We start from the raw sequence: 25,192 nt of genomic DNA, 5'->3' as shown, positions 1-25,192 counted from the left end.
TCTGGGTCAGAAGACATCAGTAGGAAGATTCTAAAAAGGACCACATTATGGATCTAGATACTAGATCCTGAATGGAGTGAAGAGGAGGAAAACTAATATTTACTGAGCACCTATATGGGCCAGCACCATTCTAAGCCAGTAAGCAGTAAGGCTGTCATTACATTCCCTTTATTGGAAAGTTGCCCTAGTCTGGGACACTAATCCTTTTTGTGTCCCCAATGGCAGGTACTTTGGCATATAGAAAGAAGCTACTCAGAGTCTGGCATACAGACGGCACTCAATAAATATTTATTGAGTAGACATTTGGGTCAGTTTAGCACTGAGGCAGCTGTTATGCAGAAGAGGCATTAAAATTCAGATTATAAAGGACTAAATATAAATTCTTCATGTAGATGCGTGATAAAAAATGCAAAAAAGATTTAACTACAGCATTTATTCTGTTTATTAAATATTTTAAGTCCAAATTAAATATGTCTCTGTGATTCTGATAGTCTAGGTAGAAAATGCAGATAACTCACCAATCTGCACTATAGTTGGAAACTACAGATGCAGATGGAAGATTGTTCTCCTATGACGACATGTGGAAATGGGGAACAAGGGAACATGGACGTTATTGGTTTAAAAACTGCTGACGAGCATGGATGAGATCAAAGGTAGTAAAAGCCAGCTTCTGGGCTATGATCCAAATGAATTCATCAGAAAGTGAAACTGACTCGAGAGAGCACCAAGCTCTCTACCCAGAAAAAGATGTGCCAGTGATTCGGGAGTCGTGGAGACATCACCAAGCCCCAGGAGAGGCTTTGCACAGCCTGGAGCTCTCAGGAAGCTTGGGCATGAACAGAACAGTCAGGGGCTCACACCGGGGTGCCGTTCAGAATTGATGAGCTGCATCTGCTCAAACCCTATTAAAGCAACCTTTCCTCACCTTTATAAATAGGGAGGCTGACGCTTACATCACACACAAGTGTAAAAATGACGGATACAATGAAGGCCACCATCATTAACCACAGGACTGCAAAGGACCTTCCCAGAACACGCAGCCCAACGTGTCCCCAAATGTTACGTATGTCCCTCTACTGGGACAGGGGGTGATTTTAGCTAGTGCTTTGGTGTATTAGTTTCCCAAGGCTGCAGAAATTACAACAAAGTTGGTGACTTAAAACAACAGAAATGTATTCTTTCACAATTCTGGAGGCTACAAGTCTGAAACCAAGGTGTCAGCAGGGCCACGTTCTCTTTGAAGGCTGTAGGGGACGATCCTTCCTTGTCTCTTCCTAGCTTCGGAAGGTTACCGACAATCCTTGGTATTCCTTCGCCATAGACACATCCTGCCCCTGTCTGCCTCCTCTATCACACGGTGTCCTTTCTTTGTGTCTGTGATTGTGTCTAAATTTCCCTCTTCTTATAAGGACTCCAGTCATTGGATTAGGGCCCATAATCCAGTATGATCTCATCTTAACTTGATTACATCTGCAGAGACCCTATTACCAAAAAAGGTCTCATTCACGGGTACTGAAGGTTAGGACTTGAACATATATCTTTTTGGAAGACACAAAAATGGGTGAGCATTATTTTTTTATAGTCATATATTTTAGTGTATATCAAGAAAATGTAATTAGCCCATCAAACTATGATTTCACTAATATAATATCATTGCTTAAGATGATTTAAGGCTAAAGTTAAAAGAAATAAATTCATTTAAAAGAATATCTTGAGTAAACACGTCTATAGGTGTTACTGTGACATAGCAAAAATTGTGAAGTTGGTATATTAACACTGAAATGCATTAAGCTAGCCTTGACCCCTTTTTTTCAGGCAGGGTTGTATCTAGAGAGGAAAATTAGTTAAATAACTGAGCCTCTTATTTAAAACCTTTCCCAAAGAGATGATATATAATAAGAAGAATCATAACAGTTAACATTTATTGAGCACTGACTATATTCCTGATAGTGTTATAAGTACTTCTGATATACAAAATTATTTAATCTTCACAAATAGTACCTGAGATAAAGGCTATTATAATCCTTACTTTACAAATAACTGGATAGAATATCTGAGAAGTTATACAACAATTCCCAGATATGACAGAAGGAAAAGTAGCAGGACCAGAATACAAAGCCAGATATTCTGGCCCCCCAAAATACCTCTTAATAGGCAATGTCCAGTTGGTATGTATTGGGTGTGTAATAAGTTCCACGACTCTACAAATGACATAGAAGACATAGCCTGATATTGTCTTTAACGACTTACAATCTAGTTTAAAAGAAAATGATGAACAAATATAGAAAAAAATCACTGTGTATGTGAGTGTGTGTGCGTGTGCGCGCGCGCACACCTCAAGAGAAAAATAGAACTAGTTAGATTCCTTAATACATAGACAAGAAGAAAAATCCAAGGAAGGAATAGAACAGTATCCTTCAAGCTAGGTTGTGTCAAACCAAGATGCATAACATTTTTCAATGACCAGAACCTTAGTTCTAAATATATTCTTTCCTAAAAAGTCATCTGTGTGAAATTCAGCCTGGTATTGAAGCCGCATATTGATTCTTTTTTCCTGCCGTGCCCCCTTAAAATTCAGATGTGAAATAAAAATTCCCAAACACCAAATAAAAGAGCAGTTTGGATTACCGGTGTCTGCATTAACAAAGTGAATGACACTAATAACTGGGTAATAAATTCTACAGAAGTCAGGATGTTTCCAAAACATTGAAGGGGGACCTAATTGTAATAGCTGATTAAAACAATGCTTTAAAATGTTGTTTACTTTGTGATCTTTGGCATTAAAATTGGAAGAAGTTCCTAGAATTTAATGATACAGATAAAGCATGTCCCCTTCCTATGTACTTCTTTATATAAATAAAAATCATTTTAAGGTTTAGTTCATTAAAAATTAGGAATGAAATTACATTTTAACAATTTTATAAAAATGTGAAATAAAAGCTTCCCCAAAGAGATTTTACAATCTCCCTCACAAGTTAGGTCATTGTGGTACAAATCTCATTACCTGAAAGTTCTTCCTTATATCTAACCCAATTCCTCTTGCTTCAGTTAAAAAGATGACTGCTAGATACCCTTTATACTATTCAAAACCATTAAGTCATCCAACATACAGGTAGTTGAATTACAGGTATGCAGAACTTAAGGTAATTACAGGTAATCCAGTAACTTAAGAATTTAATAAAGTGGGACACATGGATTGTTTTTACCTAAAGTCGCTATATAAAGTTGGAAAAAAGAAGAACGAAATCTGCACTTGGAAAGAGAACTCCACTTTGCAAGCGGTTTTGTGACAAACTGGTGAGTGAACACCAGATGGGGCCAGCAGACCTGGTATCGTCCAGACGCAATGCCCAGCAGATATCCAGCCCCTGTGCACAGACTCCTGCAAACCACAGGGCTGAAGGGCTGCAAGGTCCTTTCCCCCCGGATTCTTAGAAAATCTCTTCTCATCTGAAATGAGAGGTCTTCTCACCTCTCACGAAACAATGGGATCCCACCCCGCCTCTTTGTAAGGCCATTCAATCGCTGTAGAGACCCCCAGCTCAGCAAAGCGGGATAAACAAGAGGTGTTTCCTCCAGAAAAAGGAATCATCTGCTTTTGTATAATCACACGAACACGCTTAAATAGAAAGGCAAATGTACAAACGGCACATTCCGAGAAGCCTGCCAGCTTTTCAGGGTTTGTAGCTTGAAAACTCTCAGGAAGCATGATGTTCCTTTTCCACAATTGCTTATCTGTGGACTAGGGTTTTCCGCAGCCACTGTGTATAAAGCCTGACCATTAGTGAGGCCACAGACCACTCGAGACCAGTTAAAACCCACTCTAGCCTGAAGGGTTACCCGCTTACTTTATAAGCTGAACCGTGTCTAAGCCTCACGTTTGGGGAACAAACTCCAGAATCAGGAGTGTTGTGGACTCCCCCTCCTCCCTCACCCCTGCAGAGGCCTCCAAAGAGCCTTCCAGATGCCTGGTGAAACCTTCCTGCTATAGTTCTGGAGGGTCAGGTGTGAGCACCTGGACTGTAGAGAGCCTCCAAAGAAAAGCAGGAAGAGGCAGACAGACAGGAGAAAGAAAGATAAGAGCTAGAGCTAGAGGGAGAAAGAGAGAGAGAGAGAGAGAGAGAGAGAGAGAGAGAGAGAGAGAGAGAGAGAGAGAGACACGGACCTAAAGTATTGAGAGCGGCACAGAGAGGAAAAAGGGACCCACGTGTAGAAAATCACAGACACTCTTGACCAGGTTTCAGTTCAGGCAGGCATTGACCCCTTGTCATTTAGGACATAAGACCTAACTACTCAAAGTTCAGTGAACTTGGACTATTTATTTTATCAAAAAAACTAAACTGGCACTTACTTGGATTCTCTAACCAAATGCCCTGAAAAGCAACAATACCACCATCTGCAAAATTGTTCTCTAAATAATACCTATTCATGCAATAATAACTCCAAAATTCCAGAGCTTTACACACTATTTTTTCCCAGTACTAAACAGTTCTCTTTCTCTCTTTCTCTCTCTCTCTCTCTCTCTCTCTCTCTCTCTCTCTCTCTCTCTCTCTCTCTCACACACACACACACACACAGACACACACACAGACACACACACTCACACATGCACTCACACACACACACTCATCCTCCGCTCCCCACTTTTCCTCCCCACATCAGTCATAATCTCCAAATTGCACAGAGTGAACCCTTTTTACAATCATCACTGCCACCTTCCCCCAGGCTAGGAGCCTGTGCCTTTCTCAGGATCAGTCGTCAGCAGGCCTACCTAGACCAACAGACCACACAACCCTGCCCAGGCTGGCAAGAAAGTCAAACCACTGGATCAGTGTCCAGAGGGCTCCATGTGTGAAATGCTTGACAAGGCTCCTTAAAGAGACAACCATACCACAAACCCCCAGCCTGGAAACCCAGATTAGAAAAGAAAGTAATACAGTTGGCTCAATAACATCACAATTGAATAGATGTGGAATAACTATTACCCAATGCTTCCCCAGGTGCCACCACCTGAGGGACATAGCCAGTAAGCTCCAGATGCAGAGAAAAAGACCTGCAAGGATAGAAGCAGAAAGAGGAAGGGGCAGGAGGGAGAAGGTCCAGGAAACAATAGCAGGTCCCAGCAGAGCTGTCCCTCCCCTGCTAGGAGCCAGGGACACAGGGCATTTTTTCCCTACCTTGGGTTGCTGTGTCTCTGCCACTAGGCAGCCTCACACACGCTCCTTTCTGGTACTGCCGGGTGCCCAAAACCTGCTCAGTGCTATGGGAGCAGAGAGGACCTCTGAGGGACTTCATGGTGTCAGAAACCTCTCTGCCCTAGAGCCGCCTTTCACTGAGGCTCTTGTGGAGGTTTGCAGATTTCCTTTTCTCAGGCAGTCCCGCCCCTTGTTCTTGCTCAGATAAGCTCATGTTTTCCCTGAGGGCCCTCTGTGGCCTCTTGTCCCAGCCTTCCTGGTTCAAAGGGCACCGGGCCACACTACCTAGGAAGCTTAGCATTTCGTTCCCTTCAATTAAATTTTCCATTAACTTGGTCTCTGGCTAGTATAGATTTTCTCTTTAAGCTTTTCTCTAAGTTCAGATCACTCAGCCCTCAGAATTGACCTTATGACTCCCCTCTGGTCCATTTAAGTACATTTATATCTTTTCTCCCCTAATAAGATGCACAGAAATCAACTATAATTTTAATGCCTGACACCTGAACTTCTTCAGTCTTCCCCAATGTTTCTGGTTTGCCTAAGACATTGTTCTAAGCCTACGGGTTGATTTTCTCCTGTGGAAATTTTGCCCAAAGACAATTTCGCCCAAAGTCAGTGGGTTGGAATAATGAATGCCCTTTCAATCTCAAGAAGAAAACAGGTTTTTTTCTTTTTTATAACCATCCTCTCTACTTGCCGCTTTGCCAAGCCTCTGCATCTAGGCTCATGAGAAGTCCCAAGAGGTGGGGGAGGGTGAAGATGAGGGAGGGTAGAACATTCCATAGTCATGTTCTGTTTCCCCAAGAGCCCCCTCCCTTTCGGGTCTTTCATAGAACTTTGGGGAAATTACAAGTGGTCCTTAATCAGGAAAATTTTGGAGTCTCTGGAATAGAGAACACCTTGTAAGTTTCAATTCTACATGGGCATTCTGACTCTTAGGGAGGCTCGCGTACTTTCCAGTGAGAGCATGTTCTTGAAGCAAGCTGCCATGTTGTGAAGTGCTCTGGGGGGAGACCTATATAGCAAGGAACCAAATCTCGTGAGAAACCGAATCCTGCCAACAACCCCTTGAATGAACAAGGAAGTGGATCCTCCCTATTGAGCTTTGAGGTACTTGCAACCTTGTGGGAGATCCAGGGCCAGAGGACCCAGTTAAGCTGCATCTGAACTCCTGATTTACAGAAATTGTGAGATAATAAATGAAATTTTAAGCCACCAAGTTTTGCAGCAATTTGTCACACAGCAATAGATAAATAATATAGATGGGAAAAGGAGATTTGTTTCATTTCTTTTAACTCTGCCTATCCAGATTGGATGTTGTAATTATTAATTCAGCAATAGATACGATGCATCTGCTATGGAATATCTGTCCAATCCTCTGCCAGGAAATTGATGGGATTGTTCTCAGCAAAGGGTTTACTGCTGATGTATGAGGCCCAGAAACTGCCCACTAATGGGAGAGAATTCATGAAGTTTATTTTAGAAGCCTACTGGGTTCCTAAGCTGCTTCAGTTTCTCTTGGAATGGTTTGCCATTTTAGCCCTTGTTCTGAGGCATGGCCAAAAGATGGTGGAATAGAAAACCTGAAGATATTACCTTAGAGCCCGTCACAGGGCTCGGGGTATCAGTCCAGGGGAACAACCCAAAGGGGTGGGTAGATTCTCCAATTATAGCTACTGTGGGCTCTGGAGGTTTGGGAATGGCTACACCTCATATACTCAGTCCTTTGTTTCCATCAGTCCTTGTGCTTTCTGAATTTTGCTGTGTAAGTCAGAGAACTTGGTCACCGTGTCCTTGGATCTCCTTAGCGGCATAGCCCATCCCGTACATCTCCTCATCCGTCCATCTTCGGACAGTCCTGCCAGAGACACAGAGGCCGTCCGAAGCTGACCCGGGAGTCCCCAGTGTCATCTGGCCAGTTGAGGAGTGACTCATGGAGGACTGATGGGTGGGAGTGTCACATAAAGGACAGTTAAACTCATGGAACAAAGGAGCAGATTTCCAGTAGATTTTTTTATTTGAAGAGAGGGCATGAGACGGGGTAAGGCTGTCTTTCAGAGAGTTTCTGAGACTATGCTGTAGGAAGAAAGGGTCCATATGGTCTCTTTTTCTACTGGTCTTTTTCTCCTCCACACTCCCTCAGAGGAGGAGCTCTCCCAAACAGTTGAGAGCCTAATGGGCATTTACTCTCATCATCCTTCTGTGCCTCGAGTCTTCAGCGTTGGCATCTTTAATCCACAAAATGATTTTATGTGTGATCTCGGACAAGAAGAATGTTACCTTAATTTCTTTTTGTTACATTTCAATATAGACATTTTCTACTAAAATATTATTAAATTGGTCAACATGATTCAATATCATGCTATTTATCCCCTATTTAAAGTACCTTGGGAGGTTCCAATAACTTAATTGGAATAGTCATTAATTCATTTAGCCAATAATTATTGAATACCTATCTTGTGATTCCTCAGTAGCTGCAGGACTTGAAAGAACCTAAACCTTATAACGCAAAGGGATCCAACAAATTAGGGAACAATGTACAAATCTACTTTAAATTTCAAAAGCTAGGCTTTTCTCTAGAGGTTATATTTTCCCTTTCACACAATGTTTTAAAATATGTACCGATGTTATAATTTAATGAATGATATAATTACAAATGTAATAAATAGTTTTTCCTAAGTGAGTCATATTAGTACACAGGCAGAACTCAGATTAGATATCCTGTACTGGTAAACATTCTGTATTCCATGCTAGGCGCTCTGGGGCTGGGTTTCTCACGGACCTGTCTATCTGGAAACATATGAGCGACTTAGTACTTGCTGCAGAACTTGTGGACACTCTTAACCTTCCCATCAAAACTTTCTGCGAGGATTCTTAAGACCTGAACTTGACACTGATACTTTGTTCTCCTTCCCAAAGACTCCCTTTCCAACACTTGGCTTGAGAATGACTACTTATTTTGTTCACACGGCCCATGGCTGTGACAGGACACATCCAGCCCTGCGATACTGCCATTTCGGTCTGCACTGGGAGACAAGCAGCTGCAAGGAGTAACAAGCCTTCCTTTGTTTCTTCTGATTCCTCTACTATTTCATATATTATTTAAAATATCAGATCAAACTATGCCACATGTCTGACGGAATAGACCACCTTGTTCAGGTTTTGCAAAGAAAGTTCTCCTAGCTCTGCCTGCCTCGTGTATGTCATCCAGGAACAATGTGTCCGGAACATTGGGACAAGGAGGAAACACTCCATGGGGCCAACATAGGAACCCCAGAGGGAGAACAGAGAATCAGCTTCCTTGGAGTGTAGTTTCTGCCTAGATTTTGCTAAACGGAGGTTGGGGGTTCTTCTGTTCTTTGCTAGAAGGAGTGACACACGTATACCACACGCCACTTGTGAACATCCATCTTGTGTAGTCAGGCTTTCTAAGCTGGGAAACAGGAGGCATACCCCACCCAGCAAGTAGTTAGGGCCCGATGGACAGACCAGCTTAGGAGGAGGAGCAAAGGGCCAGGGAGAAGACCTGGCCTCTGTGTCCTCCCTCCTGCTGCCTTTCTGTGTGACTCTGAACAAGTGGCCTCAGCTCTGCGGGCCTCAGTGCATCACAGATAGGGTGAGCTCAATGAATGTTTCTATGTCATAGAAGTCATGCCACTGGATAAACTCTATTTCCTTTCAGGAATAAATAATCTTTTGGAAAGATAGATATTGTCTGCATAGTCATTCTCTGTAGAGCTATGATATTTAGACAAATGTGTAGTTCAACAAGGAAGCAGATTTGATGTCTAAATGCTGAGTGTAGAGGTTCAACCATAATGGAAGACATGGGGAGTGTCTGTTACAACAGTAGTTTTCTGGGGCCTGGCTCAGAGACCACCACCCAAGGAAGAAAACATCACAGCTCAAGAATAAATGTCCTTCCTCATCTCCCACCCCCTACCATCTGAGTATCAAAAAAGCTATTCAACAAAAACAATTTGTTCCCATCATGTCAAACCTTCAAAAGGCAGGAAACCAATCTCTACATTACATCTTGCAGAAGAGTTCAGCTATCACATTTGTGGTTTTCAAAGAAGATTTCCTCTACTCTTGGTGAGCAGACAATTTGGTCTGTTGTGTTGTATAGAATTCAAGTCAGTAAATATTTACTGTGGACTTGTTATGTCTCAGACTCTGCTGGGGACTGCATGGCCCTATCCCCAAGTTTATCTAGATGAGGTCTAGACCCCTTATATTCCGGCAATATAAAGCAGGACTAAGTGCCATTGTGAGTGTACAAACAAGGGTTTTGGGTAACAGTGACCCTGCTGCAATGCAGGTGGTGGCCAGTCCACACTGAGAGGTTTGCCTGCCATCATTCTTTCTTTTCTTTCATCCTCCTCCCCAGCCCTTCAGACCTTTTCTTTTTCACCTCGGTTTGCACACGTGCCACCTTGCCTGACCCTCTGTCCCCCACACGGCCCTCCCTTCTTCTCCAGCTCATGGACAGCTCTAAGGGGCATAGATCATCTTTAGTGGCAACACTTGTACTGGGGAGGCATCAGCCGATCGCAGGTAGACTTACTTTATTGAAAACCTGAAATAAATTTCCCTATGTGAGCAGGACTCTGTCAGCCCACACCTATCGCTCAGTGTGGTCCCCAACCAGCCACAGTACCCATGTCACCTGGGCACCTGTTAGACACACAGACCCTCAGGCCCCACTCCAGCCCTACTGAGCCAGAATCTGCTTTTTAACAAGGCGCCCAGGTGATTCCTAAGCACGTTAATGACTGAGAAGCTCCCGCTAAAGCTTATTTGTAATTGAGATAGATCGCTTCTGTTTCAACATTCAAAGGTAAGGTAGAAATTTCCCCGTGCTCATCACATGACTTCTGACAGAACCACAAATGTTACCAAATCCGTTTCTCTGCCTCCATTCTCCTAAAGCACCCAGATAGCTGCTCTTCCTCCTAAAACAAAAACCACATGTGGCTGTCAGCTCACAGAACTGGAAGAAAATGACTGAAGTTCCTGGTCTCAAGCCAAGAATTCTACCTTCCAGACTGAATTCAGGCAGCTGAGTAGGTCTGAAGCCTGGTTTTTCATGGACACAGAATGATCATTTGGCGAGAGAGTTTATGTTTCACAGGTCTGAGGAAGAGATTTGGAAGAAACCCTCTCTCTGCTCTGTGAGCATCTCTGGCGTGGTGTCCTCACCTTCACTCCTGAAGGACCCCTCACTAGGGCTTCTGGGGCACACTGACTTCCTGCTGTCCAGGGCTATCCTCTGCCACCTCCAGCCGGACTGTCAGCCTGGAAGGGACCAGAGAGAACATCTTGCTCCTACTCCTCTGAGTTGCCAGAGTTCCCCATAATGACCAACACTTGTCACTAATAATGGGGAAATCACTACCACTCAGTAGCCCTTTCTTCTTCTGAATGTCAACTCCACCTGAGTCCTGAGGGAGCTGTCTTCTGAGAGTTCCACCTGGTTATTCAGCTGCCAAGTTCTCTACCTGGGAGAGCATTCCTTCAAACCACGCTTATCAAACTTTAATCTATCTTCTAAACACCTGGGATCCATTGTTTAAAAGTGTGTGAGGGCTGCAGAGCTTTTACCTTTCTCAGGTGATAAACATTGCTCCAGAGTTTGATCAACAAGAACTTAGATTTAATTAAACTTACCTTCAGGACCACAAAGAACAAATCCACATGAACTGCTGCTATACAAGTATACTGGAGCAGACAGAAAATCATGTCTTTCCCAAATCATCCACTTTTCAGCCACAAACATCATTGTTTCTTTAATAGTTCCTTATGTGTCATGGCTTTGGATTTTCTTATCGTCTGATTAACTGTCTTTTGGAAGTGCTCTAACGAATGTTGACAAACCCTGTAATGGTGTGGCACCAAGCCTGGAACACTCCAACTCTGACGACACAACCTCAGGGCAGAGCAAGATATGGTTCAAATGAGCTCAAGACTGTACAGTCTTGTTTGGAATGACATGGTCCTATGGATGGATATGCAGACTAAACTCAACAAAGACCTCCATTCCTTCCTCCTTTATAAATACCCACACCTTTCTTGTCACAATGGAAAACAGGTGATAAATACATTTCTCATCTAAAGTAATAATAATTTGATGTGCTACCCTTTAAGGGAATTTCGACAAGACAACGTCTTACTCTAAGGGAGAACTCCATAACGGTGTCATTTTAAGCCCCACGGCAGACTGGTGGGAAAGCCCCATGGCAAGAGGGCTGCTCAGAGCATACCATGCCATAGCTCCTTCCTCTACCTTCCCTGGGGCTACTGGATACATGAAACTGTCACGCAGGGGACCCTGCTCGCTGCGCCATTTGTCGTGCAGGGTCTCAGCTCCCACTCTCCGCCCAAGAACACAGGACACGGTAAGGCCAAAAAGGAACGCCCACGGAGCCATAGATAGGGGAGTCAAACCAATATATTCTCGCTGGCGGCTGGGCTGGAGACACAGGAAACAGGATCTACATAATCTGCCTAACAGCAGTCCACGCTTGCCAGCCACCATCTTCTTGCTAGCCCCCATTCTCCTTTTTGCTAGCATAGCCACAGCCGTTATATTAGTGGCCAATGGCTTACGGGTTACAGCTGACGGCCAACTAGCCACAGCTGCTGGCATCTGATCACAGTTGATGGCCATTTACTACCCGAGCCAGCACCTTTCTATGTGAGGCCGAGAGCCTGGAAACTGTTTTTTGGGGTTTTGTCCCCACAGAAACACACAGCACTCTATTGTGCAACACCCAGGGCATGAGGAACAATTTTCATGAGGTTGGTTAATTTGGAGCAATTCAGTTTTTCAAAGCAGCCATGGGCTAGGGAAGGGCTTGTGAAGACAGGTGGAGTCATTACTTAAAGCCAAGCCCACAAGGAATGAAACCGGCTTTCAGGGAGAAATGCCTGCCTCAGTCAAAGGAAGAAGCGAGAAAGCTACACTGCTCCAGGGAAAAGACTGGAACTTCATTCAGCATGGTGAGCTTGGTAGTGGAGAGAAAAAGATGGAAACCAAGGCAAGTATTTCCTCAGTGATCACTTAAGAACAGCTGAAGTGGGGCTCCTGGGACAGGATGTTAAAATGAAACTGTTGTAGTTTCCATTTTGGCTGAGGCTGCAAGACAGTAAACACCCCAGACAACTGTGAAGTGTGCAGGTCTTGTGAAAAAGAGATGGTAGAAAGCCAGTTTTATATCTGGGATGACCACCCACATCTAGCCAGCAAAAGAAAAAAAAAATGTAGAGATTGAAAAACAAGTTGACTAGAAGATGAATTATGGCTAGAACTGTCCAGTATGTTCCCAAGGGCTTCAACATGGCTACGTGAATAAGCTATCTGTCCCTGGAACTTTCAAGACACAGTGGATTATTGTTTGATTCCCATGAGAAATGTACAAGGCTGGCTGCTCTGATGGCAGAGCAGAGGAGAGGTACTTGTAGGGATTGGCCTGCATGCCCACGTTTTGTTTGGGTAAAGAATGTGTGAGTGTTTCTCAGGGACCAGATGCAGGCCATCAGAAGAGAGATCTGAAGTGAGGTCATCTTACATCCTTTCCTGTGACTGTCTGGGGGACAAGGGGACCTCAACAGAAAGAAGTTAGAGATTTACCTGCAGATGCCTTGAGGTGGTCGAAGGAACTATAAATGACCCGCTGGAGAAGAGTTACATTTGTCCATGTCAAGGAAAAGTGCGGGTGACAGATGATAGATTCACCAAAGGACCCGTGCAAGAGCTCACAGGACAAAGAATCAGCTTTAAACACCTGCCAGAACCAGGGAGCATGATGACAACTCACAGCAGGATTTGTTAAGGAAAAACTCTCCTGCCTCTTGCCTCTCCTCCTTCCCCCACTCTGACCATGAAGGATGCAAAATCATTATTAGCTAGATATGGGAGGAGGCAAATACACAAGGTTGGGTGGGGGATGGACAAAAGCCAACCGTACCCTCCTTTCCTGCTGCAGGCAACTGGCCAAAGCAGGCCTGAGCTGGGAATGGGGAGTAATTATATCTTTGAGTGAAATTTAAAGTTTGATTATCACACTGACCTGGACATATTAATTACTGACTAACGAATGTGTTGTTACCTGAAAGGAGCCAGAAAAGCCACAATATCTGTCCTAAATTTCATCCGTGGAGAGGGAAGAAGTGGTCCTACAGGTTACATTTGAAGAAGAATGGGAGACACAGATGACGTGGTTTGTGATTACACCCGTGGGTCGTTGGTTGTTCAGTGTAACAACAATTCAAGAGTTTGAGAAGTGAAATCAGACAATTCTGCTATTCTCAAAGCAAGATTCACTAAAAGATACATTAGTTTTAGAATACATTTCTGAGTCAACTAAGTTTTACAGGAGAGGCCAGATTCATACTGTCAGAACCAGAAGGAACATGATGTAGGACCAACTCCAACCCCTCATTTAGAAAACGGAGGCCCAGAGAGATGAGAAGACTTTTCCCTTCATTCATATAGAGATATGAAGAAAAACATAGAAGTCTATATAACAGCTGCTCATATAGGCCATATTTAATTAGGTACCCTTCTTTGTAAAGGCTAAATTTCTTTCTGTTCCACAGGTTTCAGAGAGACTAAAGTAAAATTGTACACAAGGTTCTTGACAGTATCTGAGAAAATCTGTGATAGGAATCTGTTGATCCCGAATAGCCAAACCAATATTGAGAAAGAAGAACAAAGTTGGAGGTATCACACTCCCTGATATCAAACTATACTACAAAGCCATAGAAATCAGAACAACATGATACTGGCATAAAAATAGACACACAGATCCCATGTGAGCCCAGAGATAAACCCATGCCTGTATGGTCAATTAATCTATGACAAAGGAGGCAAGAACATACAATGGGGTAAAGACAATCTACTTAATAAACGGTGTATTGAAAACTGAACAGATACATGCAAAAAAAAAGAAACTAGACCATTTTCTTACACCATGTACAGAAATAAACTCAAAATGGATTAAAGACTTAAGTCTGAACTAAAACCATAAAACTCCTAAAATGAAAAAAACATAGGCAGTAAACTCACACTACTCTTAACAATATTTTTTGGATATGTCTCCTCAGGCAAGGGAATCAAAATTAAAAATAAACAAATGGGACTACATCAAACTATAAAGTTTTTGCACAGTAAAGGAAACCATCAACAAAATGAAAAAACATCCTACTGAATGGGAGAAGATATTTGCCAATGATATATCTAATAAAGGGTTATTATCCAAAATACAGAAGGAACTCATACAACTTACTATGAAAAACAAACAAACAAACAATCTTATTAAAAAATGGGCAGAGGACCTGAATAGACATTTCCCCGAAGAAGACATACAGATGGCCAATAGACATATGAGAACTCAATATCATCCAACATCAAGGAAATGCAAATTAAAACCACAAGATAACGCTTCACACCAGTCAGAATGACTATTATCAATAAAGCAACAAATAACAAGTGTCGGTGAGGATGTGGAGAAAAGGTAACCCTCATGCACTGTTTGTGGGATTACAAAGTGGTAATGCCACTATAGAAAACAGTGTGGAGGTTCCTCAAAATATTAAAAATAGAATGACCATATGACCCAATAATTCCACTTCTGGGTATTTATCTGAAGAAATCCAAAACACTAATTCAAAAAGATATATGCACCCGTATGTTTATTGCAGCATTATTTACAATAGCCAAGATATGGAAACATCCTATGTATTCATCAATAGACAAACGGAAACAGAAGTTGTGGAACATATGTACAATGAAACATTAATCAGCCATTTAAAAAAGAGATGAAATTTTGCCATTTGCGACAACATGGATGAACCTAGAGGGTATTACGTTAAGTGAAATAAGTCAGACAGAGAAAGACAAATACCATATGATTTCTCTTATATGTGGAATCTAAAAGAACAAAATAATGAATAAACAAAACAGAAACAAACATAGATGCAAAGAACAAATTGATGGTCATCAGATGGGAGGGAGGTTGAAAACATGGATGAAAAAAAATGAAAGGGATTAAGAAATACAAATTTCTATAAAAATAGCCATGGGATGTGAAGTATAGCATAGGGAAATATAGTCAATAACATTGTAATAACTATATATGGTATCAGATGGGTACTAGACTTATTGGGGTGATCACTTTGTAAGTTATATAAATGTCTAATCACTATGTTGTACACCTGAAACTAATATAATATTGTGTTAACTGTAATTGAAGATTAAATTTGAAAAAAAAAAGTGTGCAAAAAAAAAAGAAAAAGAATCTAAGTTTATCCTTCCCTGTTGTCCTCCTAAGCTAAAGATATAGCCACTCTTACTATATGTATCGTTTGTTAAATGTTCTGAGGCTGTCTTGAGCACATGCCTCAGTTTTTCATTATTTGTAATGCTTGTTCGATACCACAATAACTTGTCTTATCCCAAGTCAAGGTCTCACATGGTGCTTGGAACAGAATTGGGTTCAGCAAAGATTTGCAGAATGACATAGATTCCAACTTTACTATTTATGCATGTGTTCTTTATATATATCAAAACTACTTCCAAAGAAAGAAAAAAGGCAACATTTCTGTTCATCCTTAGGAGCCTGGAACCCACACATGGAGTCATGGTTAACTGTTTGCAAGTCCATAACTCAGGGGTGCTAAGTGGGGAAGGAGCACCTCCTGTCCGCATCTGCAAGGGCAGACAATGCCACGACACATTTGCCCATGTGAACTTGCTGCCCTTCCCACTGGCCACTTTCCCATGCTGAGCTATTTTGGGGCTGGTGGGACAAAAAGCACTCAGCCCCTGGGTTACTTTCCATCCTGTGATAAGAAAGAAATACTAATTCTCACTGGAAGACATATTTGATTTATGGCCTGGTCAAATTTCTGTAATAATAGACACTCTGGTACACCTTTTATTGACATAAGTAGGCATCTGAGGTCCACAGCAAGAACCAAAGGAATCAGTTCTGTAGCCCTAGCTTTTTCAGGATTTCTTAGTCCCTTAGTTTTATAGTCTTTCAACTACTCAACAATGATGAATAAATGTACAAGAGTCTTAATTAGAGGAGAGTGAAGAACAATCACTCATACACAATGTGGTCTCATTGTCTAAATTCTAATAACATAGGCCTAAAAGCTATAATGGAACGATCTCTTCCCACTAAAGCCTGGGGAAAACTGTTTAGATATCCTTGGTCCCGGGCCAGTCCTGACTGCTCCCAGGGCTCTCAGAGAGGCAGCATGGGCCTCCAGCAGGAGAGCTCTGAAGACCTCAGCAGCGGCTTCACCTACCCTGGGAGGGCAGGGACACTTGGGACCAGCAGCAGGCCCGGGGAGGACAAACGGACAAAGCCTACCTGGCTCCATCCTGCCTTCCTGGCTCTCCTGGGCTTCCTCGGAGGTACTGGAGCCCCTGGGGAAGGGCTGGTGGCTGAAGAGGTCCTCACACAGAAGGCTTCGGCACAGCTTGGCGAGGAAGCGGAGGACATACCCCACGCTGTTAACCACAGGGAGACTCCGCAGGTGCTGTTTCCCGTCAAAGGATGCTGAGACTGGAAAACCACAGAGACAGCAGCTCAGAGCGGGGCGCTGGGCAAAGCCACAAGTCCATCAGCCCTGGGGAAGAGCTTTCGTGTGTGCAGTTTTGTTTGGTTTTTGACAAGGCTTTATTTGGATTTCACCTGGTTTTCCACGAATGTCCTGTTTGTGTTCCAGGCTCTCAACTAGGAGACCACATTGGGTGTAGTTGTCATCTTCTTAGTGTCCTCTGGTCTGTGACTCTTTCTCAGTCTTTCCTTAGTTTTCATGACCTTGATAGTTTTGAAGAGTAATGCTCAGGTATTTTGTAAAATGTCCCTCAATTTGGGTTTGTCTGATGTTTTTCTTATGATTTGACTGAAGTGATGGGTTTTGGGGAAAAGGAAGACCACAGAGGTGAAGTGTCCTCCTCATCGTATCAGGTCAGGGATACATGATATCCACATGACATCATGGGGGTGTTAACCTTCATCCCTTGGCCAACATGGCGTTTGCCACACTTCTCCACTAAACTCTCCATTTTCTTAGTTCCTTGGAAATAAGTCACAAGATTCTGTCCACACCCAAGAATAATGGAGGGAGGCAGCTCTACCACCTGGAGAGGAGAGAGCCTCTGTAGTATTTGGAACTCTTCGGTAGGAAAGAATTGTCCCTTCTCCTCCATTTATTTATTTGTTTGTTTGTTTATTAGATTGTTTCTTAATAGCAGTACAGACTCGGTATATTTATTGTCTACTGTGGGTTATCCAATAGTATAGTATTTATTTTGCTGCTCAAATTGTGCCAGCTTTTATCTTTGGGAGATTTCAGGTTGACTCCTATATCCCGATGACATGCCCCCATTTATTATTTTATTTTATTTTATTATTTTTTTTAGTAATTCTTTGGTTACTGACACTTTAATATGGTCCAGGTTCACCTTGTATTTTCTCTGCCCCAGCCCTAATATCAGCCATTTCTCCAGGAGCCCTGATTCCTTTTATTGAAGAGCAATATTTAGAAACCAAGATTTGAGCTCTGGATGTGCTCATTGCTACTGGGGTGTCAGCAGTTCTGGGGTCTGTCGGAGAGAGAGCTAAGAAGTGTATGTATATATAAACTATCCCATTATAATTATTTCTCTATCTAGATATGTCTAAGATAGATAGATATAGATAGATAATAGATAGATAGATGATAGATAGATGATAGATAGATAGATAGATGATAGATGATAGATAGATAGATAGATAGATAGATAGATAGATAGATAGATAGACAGATAGATTCAAAACAACCTGAGTTTGTACTGAGGTCTCCAACTCTTACCTACCATCACAGAATTCAGGATTCATTCTAGCCTTCTGGGGAAGGAGTCATTATAAAAAAGAACAATTATCTCTCCAGAGTGAGGCTAGATCAAACTCGATTTCTGTAGGGTTTTCAGAATTTGGAAGAAACACTAGTTCTCCCAGCCCAGAGCATGTTCCTTTCTGTAATTCGCCTCACAGCCCTCTCTCACCCCAAGAAGCTTGCACACCAACTCCAGCATGAAGAACACACAAGGAGATCCCAAACAAGACATTCTGCTCCCACTTAGGCCTCCGACACTGGGTGTCAACACCTGGAGGGCAGCCTGGTTTTTTACATTATATCTCCCAAAGGCAGGCAGACAGCAAGGGCAAAGACAATGAGAGCTAGTTTTGATTTCAGAACTAAAAGCAAACAAACAAACAAAACACCCAGATAAACAAACAAAAAAAACCCATTTGAATAATTGATCAAAAAAATCCATTTCTTTTGTGTAGCTCTTTATAGTGTGATAAGTGCTTTCCTATCCATCACCTCATTTAGACTTCCTGACTCCTCTGAGGACAGTGGGCAAAAGGTTTTTACCTTATGTGATAGATGAGTAAACTGTGGAGAGGGCCTGGAGTGGTTTTTCCAGCTCATGAGGCCTCTAAGTAGATTTGCCTGTCATTTTCATACTCCAGGTGACACTGATTGATAAAACCAGCCAAAGAGCTCCCAAGATGCTCTCACCAAGGGAGTTATCCTGGCCATTCAGATGCTATAGACATTCCCTCTTAGCATGGGTACTTCTGCTTGCCTCCACTACTTTAAAAAACTGGGTGTGTTGGAACCTGAACCCATAGCAGGAGGGTCTGGGGTATCAGGCCTGTCCCATAAGTCAATGTGCATATACATTCCTGGTGGTGCCTGGGAGATCACACAAGTGGGAAAATTCTATCTTCTGGAGGAGGACTTGGAATGTGTGAGATCGTAAAGTCTACCCCTGTGGGAGAGGGTGGCTAAGGAGGAACACCCCAGCAAGCTTGCGGGGGATGGGTTGTGATACGCTCTTCTCAGCCCTTGGGGTGGCCCACGGCCCAGCCATGGCAGTTGGTTCCTTTAGCCCATGGTGCCAGCACCAATGTTCCCATTCTCTGTGTATGGAAATGTGTGGAAAGCAGTGCCCCAAGGATCAGCTTCTAGATGGAGAGTGGGAGAGTCTAGCTGTTTCTCCTGAGTCCTTCCCTAACCCTCCTTGGGACTGTCACTTATCCCTGCTGAGCTTCCAATCACTATCAGTAACACGAAAGACCATCTTGCCACTTTGTGACCTCAGTGTGGTGACATGAGGAGTCCCCTCAGTGCTACTGCATTCTCAGGGACATAAGACCAAGTGCTCAGCTCTGGCCTTCATGGGAATCCTTCAGCCAAGGGACACTTGGCGAGGCTCTGCCCACACTCGCGTTGGTGCGAGGTACTGCAGGAGCTCCTCCCCAGCGCTAAGGGCTCTGAGGCCACAAAAAGGCTGAGCAGGAAAGTAGAGAAAATGGGGTCAGCTCTCCCTGCTTTGGGGGCGGAGACCATAAAGAGTCAGTCAGATGGGATTCACTCAAGAGGGTATAGCTTTCTTTTAGCACCAGGTCTATGTCTTGAGCCCAGCTGGTTAGCAAGGAAAAGGACAAGGTCTTTGATCTTAGACTGCAGCCAAGGATGGAGAACCTGGCTCTCAGACAGGAACCAGGAGAAGAACAGCCCAGAGGCTCTTGCAGGGCCTGACAGCAGGGGTCTCCTCTTGGCCTCTCTTGGTGCAGTTTTTCTTCCTTCTCTCTCTGTTCGTGTCTGCTAAAGTCGCTTAAAAGTCATCCTGGGTCAGACACATGCACCGGACCTTGCCAAGTTCTATTTTAATCAATTACCAGCAAGTCAGACCCAGCTTCCTGCTCAGAGGGAACTCCAGAGGAGCAAGGAATCAATCAGAGCTGGGGAAGCTATGTTGGACATGCTTCCCAGCCCCAGACCCCGGGGATCTGGAGTTAAATAAAATGCCCCTACTTGGGTTCTTCAGGAAGCAGCCACATTATAGACCTCTCTCCCCTGACCCTTTCTTAACCAGCCAGCAGAGTCACCTGCACGGCCCCTTTTCCTTGGTGGTATGGAGGCCATGTCCACAAGGCTGGGCCAGAGAAAACACAGGGCTCTCCCCTTAGAGTCAAGACACCTTGCAAAGGCTTGATGCTCCAGGGCTTAAGAGCGGGTATTTTAAACAAGATGGTGAGGAAAGGGCCTTTGAGGAGAAGCCTGAAGGAAATCCAGGAGCAAGTCACAGAGACAGCTGCAGAAGAGCATTCCAGAAAGAGAGAATAGCAGGTGCACAGACCGTGGGGAAGAAGCATGGCTGGAGGGCAAAGGGAGAATAGCAAGTTGGCCGCCATGGCCAGAGCAGAGTGGGGGACTCTAGAGAAGTGACCAAGAGATCAAAGAAGTGGTCAGGGCCGGGTCACACAAGAGACTCTAAGCCCTTCTAAAGCTTTTTCTCAGAATGACATGGGAGCCACTGAGGGTTTAGGGCAGAAAAGGGGCATGATCTGACTTATATTCTTAAAAAACTAGAGTGGTTGTTATGCATAGTGAAAGGTGGCTGGATTCTGGATATATTTTGAAGTGAGAGCAATAGGATTTACTTAAAGGGTGGAAGTCGGGGGGGGGGGGGTGGTAGAAAGAAAAGAGTCAAGGGTGAGGTTTCAGATATCCAGTCTTCTTGTCCAGGTCTGGAAGCATCTTCTCCTTGAGCCTTCAGCCCACAGTCTCATAAAGAGCCCTGGCGCCCCACAGGTGGCTGATAGACCCTGGCCACACCACTGTCCCCCAAGCCTGAGAATGGCTGCTTTCCTCTTCAGAGACTCCCATGGCCTTCCTCCTACAACACGTACCAGAGCCTTACCTGACACCATCTCGCCACCGTAGCCCTGCTTGACCAGAGAGAAGACCAGCTTCTGCTGGTGGGCACAGTCGATGCATGCTTGCACGGCCTGCTGCAGGACCGCCGACGGCCGTTCGGGCCCAAAGTGCTCAGGGAGCTGCTGCACTTTCCTCCTCTCCAGGTAGGGCCCTGCGTCCGCTTGCTTGTTGATGTAGAGGCAGACTGTGGAAACAGAGACCCACAAAGCCCTCAGCATCGATGCACATTGGGCCAGGGGGCTCAGCGATGCCTCAACCATGCCCCTTTGGCCCTGGCCTTGAGAGAGCTGAAAAAGGGCCAAAGTGAGACTGATTCTTCCCACTTCCTAAGTAAAAAAAAGAAGCAAGGTTGCCAAACATCCCAATGGCCGGGGCTTGCTCTCAAGAGGGCCTCTTGGTTGAGGACAGATGGACAGGTGGGTGAAATCTGATGTACTCCTATCTGAATTGTAGACAGTTATGGAGGCCCATGTGGACCACGTCTATAAACACATTTCCATGCTGGGCATGTACACATACAAAATCTTCCCTCCTCCTCCAAGGATGCTATCAAGCTACACATAATGTTTTCCACATTTTTTGTTAACTTTTGATGAATAAAAAAAAAAAATCAAGATGATGTTGATTGCTCTAAAAACTATGTATTCAACTTCTAAAGAACATGCTATTTTACAATTTCAGAGAAAAACAGTCAGCCGCCCATTTTGGTGAGCCCCATCAATGGTCTCCACACTTTTAAAGTAACATATGCCATCAGAAAAAATTTTGAGCACATGCCCAAAAATGTGTTTATTTATGTATACATTATACACATTTGTGTATTCATGTATTGTGTACACTTAAAAACATGACCAAGAAATCGAAATGTTAAAGGATGAGATACAAACAAATGTTAATAGTAGGTATCATTTTTTCTTCTGTACATTAATGATTCTCCTCTTGTTTTTCCCACCCCACCCCCTGACCCCAGACTGTGAGTGTCTTGCCTTGCAGACCAGTAATGCAAAGGAGTGTTGAAGAGGGACTTAAAGAGGAACCCAGGAGGACTTTGGAAGTATAGAGTGGTAATACCAAAGGTGAAGAACGTTTGTTTTTATTGACCACCTATTATGGTCCAGGCACTTTGGATATTTTATCTTATTTAATTCTAAAGACAAGCCTGGGAATAAGGCGTCATTACTTCTTCACTAAGGAAGAAACTGAAGTTTCCAGTGGTGAGATGGCTGCTCATACAGTTTGTAATTAGTGGTGTGGCGGGGATTTGAACTCAAGTCTTTCTAATGTCAAGGTCTGTGCTCTTCTCACTCTGCCAGGCTGCCTTCTTTTCTACTCATCCCAGATGATTAAAGAAATATAATGAAAAAGAGCCTTTCATGCCAGACGCTGTGTAAGGCCTTACAGAGAAAATGGTGAACAAAACCATTTTCAGAGCTTCACAGAGCTTCACAGAGCTTAGGGCCCAGGGGGTGGCGGGGGGGGGAGGCTGACCTACTCAGAGAGTCACAGGAACTGATGTGGGCCTGTGGCAGTGAGAAACATGGGGAGGCACTAGGGGAGCCCATCTGGGGACCGTGGCAGGAAGCCAGTGAAGGATTTCTGGAGGGAGGTATGTATGCCTGAGCTGGGATACAAGGGAGGAATAGGGTGACCAGAGGGAAGGTCATGCTAGATAGAGGGAAGAGAATATGCTAAGATCATATGGTGGCCCCTAGAGACTGAGGAGAGCAAAGGGCTGAATCACAAAGGGACAAAGCCTGCGGGGCCTTGGTGGTCATATTAACAAGTTTGGTCTTTACCTGAGAGCAATGGGAGGAGAATGAAGGGATTTAAGTGGGACCGGAGTGGGGAGTGGAGTTGTGGTGAGGGGGGACTCTCTCTGTGTGTGTGTGTGTGTGTGTGTGTGTAGAGAAACAGAAAGAGAAAGAGAAAGAGAGAGAGAGAGAGAGAGAGAGAGAGAGAGGCTATCCGACTGCTGTTTCTCTTACAAAGGAACTGTTGGTTGGTGGCTGCCCCGTAACACAGACTGGCCTGGGCACTACCTGATTGAATTGGAGGATGCCAGGTGGGATTAAGGGAGATTAGGCTCCTTAGAAGATCTGGAAGTACAAACACAGGGATGGAAACTTCAAGGTGATCAGGCGCACTATGGATGCTAAGTAAACCTCACTCTAAAAAGAAAAACCTGGGCCATCAACCGCTCTTTGTAGTCCCACCCCAAGACAACCAGCTGAACTCAAGATGCATTGAAAACCAAGTTTCAAATAATCCAAACTGGGAGACACTTAAATTCATGTTCTCAGAGAATGTGGTCGTAATGTCTACTATCTGGCTAACATACTAAATCCTTCTTTTGAGCTACCTTGGTGGCAGCTTTCTAATTCACAAAGTAACTGTTAGATGATGGGCAGGCCATCACAGTCTTGGAGTTCATTTGCCTGACCTACCTGTGAGAGCCTGTGGGGCTGCCAAGCTGGGTATGGTGGCTGCGTCCTGAGGGATGGAACTGAGGTCGGGCTCCGGTGTACTCCGTGGAGGTGAGAGGGCTAAAGGAGTCATGAGAACCCGAGACTTGAGCTGCAAGAGAGAGCCCATTTGGTCAATGACAAATCTGGCCATGCTCTCTACACCTTCTCAGAATCTTTCCTGGATGGCAGCTAACCATGGCAACTCTGTCATGCTTCCACACCTTTCTACTGTGGGGCTGTGGTAGCTGAACTTCAGATTCAAGTCCATGTTCAAGATTTATGTTTTAGGGTCACACACAGAGGTCAGCTCTTTGCCCCATCCTTACAGGGCAGCCACCCAGAAAATGACTGTGTCAGCCAAGGGGTGTGACAGCACATAGAAGTGTGAATAGTTGAAGTCTCTGAGTGCAGGATGCAGAATGGGGGACAATTCCCAGCCCGAGCCCCTGTGCTCCCTAGAATCCTATGCACAGGGCTTTCCCGACAGCCACCCAGAGGCTGAACCTGAAGCTCTCGTCACTCTCTGCTGAGCTTTCTGCTCACATCTGCATCCTGCTGGAAAAGAGAGCAGGAGCTGTTTCGCCCAAGGACTGACATACTGCTCTGTGTTTGTTTCCTGCATTAGAGGCTGGAAGGTAGCCTGAGTGTGGACAGGACAGGAGTGCATTCTCAACTGGTAAGAAGCAGCCACCTGGAAGGTCTCATTTGAAGCCACAAATGAGGAACTGAAATTTGCTGTCATGGATTAAGGAGGAGATGCTGACTGGTGAGGTCAACACCAACAAGTCATTCTCCAAAACCAAGGTTTGACAGGCGAGTTTCTGATCTTAGCTCTCCACCCAAAAATAATAAGTCAGTCACTTCACCTCTTTACTACTGACCTGACCTATCCATGGACCCCACTCCAGACCAATTAAGTCATCCCTGGGAGTGGGGCCCAGGTATCAAGAGTTTTTAAAGATGTTCAGATGATTCCAATGCACAGAGGACTATTGCTCAACGCTAGTGCTTTTCAACTTAAAGTTGCAATTAATCACCTGGAGTTTCATTAAAAATGCAGATTCTGCTTCAGGATGTCTGGGGTGGGACCTGGAGATTCTGTGTTTCTAACAAGCTCCCAGGTAGTACTGATGCTGCTTGTCCATGGGCCACACTTGGAGTAGCAAGGGTATACGTTTTATTGTTAAGATAGATGGAGTTCCCATTCACATTTTAACTTGCCTCCCGGATTTTTAGGATAGAATAATAATAATAATAGTTATGGAGAAATAGTATTCCTACTGCTAGTTATGTAACCATTGTACATTCATTCATTTATTCATTCAACAAATATATATGGAGCCCCTATTTTAAGCCAGCCACCCTTCTGGCTGCTGGAGATATAATAAGGGGAAAAAAGCAGACAAAAATCTTTGCCTTGTGTAAGTGACATCCTATGTCATTGGAGAGACAGACAATAAACAAAATAAATAAGTCAATGATATAGCGTGTTAGAGGGTGATAAGAGCTGAGGGTGAAAATAAAGAGCAAAGAGGCATAGGAAGAGGGTTGTTAGATGGGCGGGGGGGAGGGGGTTAGGGATGGGGGGAAGGGTGAAGGGAGTGGGGGGCGGCTGGTGACCACAGGATGGCCTCAGGGTTTTTTGAGAATTACTTTGGGGAACTTATTCAATAGTGTTTGGGGATTTTGTTGGGTGTCCAATGGACATGTGTCTTGTTTGGGAGACCACCTCAGGGA

At 44.0% G+C, this 25,192-nt stretch overlaps 1 protein-coding gene across 1 annotated transcript in view; it reads right to left on the bottom strand.

Moving 5' to 3' along the window:
- SCML4 (Scm polycomb group protein like 4) overlaps nucleotides 1-25,192 on the bottom strand; it is a 57,707-nt gene that overhangs the window by 16,957 nt on the left and 15,558 nt on the right. Inside the window, exons 2-4 of the mRNA XM_081036616.1 lie at nucleotides 23,435-23,564; nucleotides 20,974-21,174; nucleotides 16,580-16,774 (exon numbers count right to left, since the gene is read on the bottom strand). Of these exons, the coding sequence (XP_080892742.1) occupies nucleotides 16,580-16,774; nucleotides 20,974-21,174; nucleotides 23,435-23,564 (526 nt within the window). The remainder of the gene's footprint in view (nucleotides 1-16,579; nucleotides 16,775-20,973; nucleotides 21,175-23,434; nucleotides 23,565-25,192) is intronic.

This window comes from Rhinolophus hipposideros (assembly GCF_964194185.1).
Source record: "Rhinolophus hipposideros genome assembly, chromosome: 3".
NCBI lineage: Eukaryota > Metazoa > Chordata > Mammalia > Chiroptera > Rhinolophidae > Rhinolophus > Rhinolophus hipposideros.
Note: the sequence above shows the minus strand (reverse complement) of the source record. Positions and strands in the feature narration are given on the sequence as shown.